Here is a 6,265-nt window from a genome sequence, read left to right as displayed (position 1 = left end):
TTATGTAATTGATAATAGAGAGGTTGCTAGTCTGCATTTATTTTTTGTTGATATGCTTGTATGTGACAGAAAGAGTGGGATAGAGGAAAAATGTAGTGATGTCTTAAATGATCTTTTCAGAAAACTAAAACTGTTTATCAGTCATTAAAATATAAAGGTGCTAGAAGCTGAGGTGCTTACTGTATGTGGTCAAAAACAGAAAGCGATAAAGACGATGACAAAGTGAGAAAAAGTAGAGAAAGAGAGAGAGAACGATACTCCCATCATCTCTGTTACAAATGTTGCACACGAGCGTTGGGGGGAGGTTGACTGTGTTGAGATTAACGTCCTCCCTCAGCTGGGTGTTCGTTTCAATCTGCAGTACCATATCCTCAAGTCTGAACCCTTGGATGAGGGTCAGTTGCCAGAGGAGGATTTTTTTCTTGTCTGCCTCTCTGTTTTTTTTTTTTTTTTTTTACTTCCTTCTTGGGCAGGAGGCTGGTGTAATAGAAACCAGACACAGGCTAGAATGTGAGGCATTCACAACGGCGAGACTTCACTTCTTAACAGAGTGGAAAACGGGATGAAAAGATATTCCAGTTCAACAGGTTTAGTCATTTTTCTTATTTTTTTGTGATTCTGGAAGTGATTAGTAAGACGGAGAAGGCCAGGACATTAGGATGGAAGTGGTATTCCATGGATCAGACTGTGGAGGGGATATCTAGAAAGGGCAAAGGAGACCTTCAGGATGGGGAAAACATGTGCAACTTTTCCAGGTGAGTTGTTTTTAGCCGACTTTCTTCCCTAGTCTAAACCAACTAGGTATTTTAGTATTTGTTCAACTACAGTCTTGCATCATGGCAGCATGGATGTGTTTGCGTGGACGTTTTTCTGAAAAAAAACCTTGCTGAAAGACATTTTGACGCTACTGCAGCAGTCTTTCAAATATCAAACACTCTGGCATATGCAAAGCAACTAAATGGAAAAATGTGTAGCAGTTGTTTTATAGTGTACAGTGCCGCGGTGTAACAGCTAACCCCAACAGAAAAATATGTCCCAATCCGAGAGGAAGCTCGTCACTAAAAATATTTTAAGATACTACTCTAATTTAGCCAGAATTCCCTTTCATAATATGGTTTTATGAAAAACATTATTGTCAAGGTGCATAAACCACGCATTTTAATATTTTGTATAACTTCCTATATAACTACCTCTAACTGCTTCACTAAATACCTCCCTGTTATTTGCACAATAAACAGCTTCTGGGACATTTGACAAAAAACATGGAAACTCTTCCTCTTTTTTAATGATTTGGAAAAATATTACAGCATTAAATTAAATTAAATTAAATTAAATTAAATTAAATATCCAACCTTAAATTTTACTTAAGGCGACATTTACATGTAATTAATAAAAATAGTTGAATATACTTACTCTACTGCTACTGTAGGCCAATTTATATTTATCCTAAAAAATATCCTAAGAAAATCTATCAGGTTCCACAGACATTTAAAACTCAAGGGGCATGTTGGGCTGAAATTGCTGCAGCCCTGCAATACAAACAAAACCGCACAAAACTGATATTACATTTTCTAAAACGGTTTTCAAAGCACATCAGAAGCGAGCGTAAATGTATAGGAATTGTTGTAAGAATAAGGTTGATGTTAAGATACACAGCAAATTCATTGCATCCTACATGAAACAGCCCTTCTGTCATGCCATCCTGGGGCAGACGTGAACTGCCCACCATAGGTGCCATCTGCCTCCATGACGCCGTAGCCCTCCCCAGCGTCAGCAGTGCTGCATCTGGAGGGGAGGCCTCGTGGCGGAGCAACAAGCCTCTCCTGTTCTCTCAGATGGCAGCAGAGATGGCACATCACACGCTGGGGAATGCAGTGTTGCATTCATGAGATCACCATGAACCATGAATGAAGGGACAGAAGTACTACGCTGTTTCCCCCCCATTACAGCTGCCTCACTGAGTCAGTTGTGATGCAGGCTATGAGAAGAGTATGACACTGTGAGATCTCATTTCTGTGTAGGACCATTGGCATGGAGTTTTAAAACAAAGCTTGCAGTATGTTTCTGAAGAGGCGCTCTTTGGTTTCCGAACTGGCTCGAGTTCTTTTCTTGTAGCAATCGGTTTTGTTCTGTCTAGTCAAATGATTGATGGTGCGTTTATTTGTTTGGCTGATGGAATGCTTTCTTTTTGTCTTTTAATCTTCCCTGAGCTATTTTGTACTATTTCAACCATTTCAAAAACTATTCCAGGGTGTCCTAATGACTTTACCCTATGCATCAACGCAAGCCTTTGTTTATTTGTGGCTGTGCAATCACTTGAAAAGAGAAATATCCTTTATAAAAAGAAGTAGCCAAGTGAGCTGGTCGCACGTCCATACTGTATGTTTCGGCAAGTACGCTTGCAAAGTGACTGTTTAAATCTGAGATTTTGAGAGCAACAAAATCAGTGAAACACCTTTATCATAAAATTAAAATTAATTTGCAATAATTGCCTTTCTCTTAAAAAATAACACCACACTTCTCAGCTATAACTTCATTAACAGAAAATATTTTAAGACTACAATTTGGTCTTAAGTTTAAGGAAACTCAGATGCTTTGCTGTTCAGGGACTGTAAATTACTTCTGGGTTTGTTTTCTTGTCATCGTCTTCCTGGGATCTAAAAAGCTGTGGGATTTTTTTTAATACTATTTTTGTATATTTTTTGTAATTGTATCTTTATACAGAAGAGTAAAAAAAGATTCATTTAATTGTCACTTAAAACCATTTTAGTTAGAGAACACCACACAATGAATACAATGGGTTGATTAGTCAAAGACTAGAGTTCTAAATGACAGTTTGCTAAAATGTAAAATGTTCACATCATCAGTCCAAAACATCTCTTGAATAGTTCCTTACTTGCATTTAATTATTACTTATCTTATTTTCTTTTTGACAGATTCTAGTTGAAAAGCTTCTTAGAGCAACATGAGCTGGAGCTTTCTCACTCGCCTCCTGGAAGAGATCCACAACCACTCCACCTTCGTGGGGAAAGTGTGGCTGACTGTGCTCATCATCTTTCGCATTGTGCTCACAGCAGTCGGAGGTGAGTCCATCTACTCGGACGAGCAGACCAAGTTCACCTGCAACACCAAGCAACCAGGCTGTGACAATGTATGCTATGACGCATTCGCTCCCCTCTCGCATGTTCGCTTCTGGGTCTTCCAGATCATCATGATCTCCACTCCCTCTGTCATGTACATGGGTTATGCCATCCACAAGATTGCCCGAAGTTCAGAGGAGGAGCACAGGAAGCAGCAAAGACTTCGCAAAAAGCCACCTCCTCACTTGAGATGGAGAGAGAGCCACCATCTGCAGGAAGTCTTAGAGGAGGAGGAAGATGACGATGCGGAGCCAATGATCTATGAGGATACACTGGAGGTGCAGGAGGCCAAACCTGAACCAGTAAGCAGTACTAGCAAAGACCCACCAAAATATGATGGCCGCAGAAAAATAATGCAAGAAGGCCTGATGAGAATCTATGTCCTCCAACTCATGTCACGAGCCATTTTTGAAATTGCTTTCCTTGCTGGACAGTACCTCCTTTATGGTTTTCGAGTTAATCCTTCGTATGTATGCAACAGGGTGCCCTGCCCACACAGAGTGGACTGTTTCATCTCCAGGCCCACAGAAAAAACAATCTTCCTCCTAATTATGTATGTGGTAAGCTGTCTTTGTCTCGTGCTAAATGTCTGTGAGATGCTTCACTTGGGGATTGGCACTTTTCGGGATACTCTTCGCATGAAGAGGAACCGTGGCCAGCGGATGTCATACGGCTACCCATTCTCCCGTAACATCCCAGCGTCCCCTCCAGGGTACAATCTTGTGATGAAGACAGAAAAGCCTACCAGGATCCCCAACAGCCTCATCACACATGAGCAAAATATGGCCAATGTGGCCCAGGAGCAGCAGTGCACCAGCCCAGATGAGAATATCCCCTCTGATCTTGCAAGTCTGCACCGGCATCTACGGGTTGCACAAGAGCAGCTTGATATGGCTTTTCAAACCTACCAAACCAAAAACAACCAACAAACCTCCAGAACCAGTAGTCCTGTGTCGGGAGGCACTATGGCTGAGCAGAATCGAGTTAATACAGTCCAAGAGAAACAAGGAGCAAGACCCAAGTCAGCCACAGAGAAGGCTGCATCCATTGTAAAAAACGGGAAGACTTCTGTCTGGATCTAGTGATAAATTTCCTTTAGTTGATAACAGTAAAAACTATCAAGTCCCCAGAATTTCAAAGTGACCCAGGTGGAGTAAGTGTTTGTGTGAGATACAACTTTGGACGATAACAAGTGAAATTTCAGTCTCGCTATTTTAAAGAAGTACAAAGTAGGAAGACAATTTGGGGGAATAAAAAATAAACACGAAGGAATTATTAACTCCAGTATCATAAATCTCCTTTGTTACTGTAGCGTGTCATATTGTGCTTGCCATAGATTTTGGTTATAGGCTAACAAATGCTTACTCAGTTTATTCATCTACTTCCAAATAAAATGTCAAAGCATAAACAGACTGCTTCAAGCTAATTACCGTGACTGATTTGAAGAAATTTTACTTTGAAAAGACACAACTGGATCTAAACCTGAAAATGCAGTCTAAGACACTGTACACATGCACAATGGCTCATTCTGAAGAATGATGAATGTTATTATTATTAGAAAGATGCATGTTTAAAATTAGAAGTATTTCTGGATGTAGTATGGATGAGTGTCCCCTCAAGAAAATTAAATGTAAAATTATATATATATAACTGTTTGACACGGAAGGCTTTAAATCTTCTTAGTGTGGCCGCCAATCAATGTGTCCCAAAGCCTTGCAGTGTCACATTTGAACAGAAAGAGGTAAGTAAATAGAAAATACACTAAATACTGATTCTATGCAATCTGAAGCAGATGATGCATGCTTTGCAGCTGGGAACATACAGCATAGACATAGGCTATAGTAAAAATCCTGTCCTTAGCTATTCAATAAGCTCCTAAGTCTTGGCATGTTAAATGAGATTATTACCTTTTCTTTTCTGTTTCTATAATTGCTTTCATAGTAATGGTTAATCCTGCCTTCGCTGTTTTCATACAACAAAGTGCCTCAAACCTTAAAAGACTGTTCAAGTATTTTATTTATGAAACAAAAATAAACTTGTTTGAAACCTCAGATTTCTGTCTTTACAGCAGCACTCTGCTTTTGTCTCACTGTGCTAATAAAAAAAGTGTTTCTAAAAGTGCAAACGCTTTAAAGTTTTTTTTTTGTTTTTTTTTTATTGAAGTCTGACTAAAAATTAGAAGCATTAAAGAAAGTTAGGATGTTACTGCAGGTACTTCTCAATCACTTCTGACCATCTGCTGGTTGAGCCTTATCTTAAAATGGGGTCATACCTTTGCTGTCATTGCACCAGGACTTTGGAATTTCTCTCGAGTGACCTCAGGCAAGCATCGACTCTGAACGTTTTTAAACCTAAGCTGAAGAGATACCTTTTTTAATTTTTTTTTTTTTGCTTTTAGATATACTTACTTAAGTATGTAAATAAGTAAATAAATAAAATTCACTTACTGACATAGTTTAATTTCCATTTGTGCTCATATGAATCTGGGAAAACTGCATTCAAATAAAATAAAGGTTATTTGTCCTTTTTATGTAATCAGTGCCAAACCTTAAGCTCTACAGGCTGTGCATATGCATCTATTAAGGTACGTGTAGGAAATTTTCAGACTACCTCTCATTTAATTATTTTAAACATTTAATCTGGTGTCTTATAAAATCATGGCTAATGAAAGATAAACATCACAATGTGGGAGCTGGCTACTCCACTGACTTACAGATTCACGGCACCATGATAGTATTAAAACAAGAAGATTCACAGAGCGTTACTCCCCCTGAAGGACAAGGCCTACACTAAAACTTTGATGTTTTTATTACAAACTGTTATCAGCCTGTTATGGTGTCATTGTACAGAGGGTTGCACAGCTCTCTCCATGCCCTTTCATATGCTATATTACTCAATATGGTTTCTTTACATTTTATTTTCAAAGTCAATTTTGACCTTGAGCACTAACAGTGAAGGTCAACGTCATATGTTTAGCCAACCTAGGTACTCATGTCCCCCAAGGCCTAGAATATTGTGAAGTTTGAAGATTGTAATAAAAAAATGTGGGTATTACAAAGTTTTTACTGATTAACTTTACATTTGGTGAGACGATCGACAAAATTAAATCAGCTCGAGCTGTTCTT

At 38.9% G+C, this 6,265-nt stretch overlaps 1 protein-coding gene across 1 annotated transcript; it reads left to right on the top strand.

Annotated features, from left to right (window-relative positions):
- The first annotated feature begins 363 nt into the window (after positions 1-363).
- gjc2 (gap junction protein gamma 2) lies at positions 364-5,265 on the top strand. Its single transcript, XM_031737798.2, has 2 exons — positions 364-755; positions 2,937-5,265. The coding sequence occupies exon 2, from the start codon at positions 2,966-2,968 to the stop codon at positions 4,220-4,222; it is 1,257 nt and encodes a 418-aa protein (XP_031593658.1). The 5' UTR covers positions 364-755; positions 2,937-2,965; the 3' UTR covers positions 4,223-5,265.
- The last annotated feature ends 1,000 nt before the right edge of the window (positions 5,266-6,265 follow it).

The sequence above is a fragment of the Oreochromis aureus genome, linkage group 18, assembly GCF_013358895.1.
Source record: "Oreochromis aureus strain Israel breed Guangdong linkage group 18, ZZ_aureus, whole genome shotgun sequence".
Taxonomy (NCBI): domain Eukaryota; kingdom Metazoa; phylum Chordata; class Actinopteri; order Cichliformes; family Cichlidae; genus Oreochromis; species Oreochromis aureus.
Note: the sequence above shows the minus strand (reverse complement) of the source record. Positions and strands in the feature narration are given on the sequence as shown.

What these genes read in the sequence shown, in the direction of transcription:
- gjc2 (XM_031737798.2), top strand. Translation starts at nt 2,966, where the DNA reads ATGAGCTGGAGCTTTCTCACTCGCCTCCTGGAAGAGATCCACAACCAC.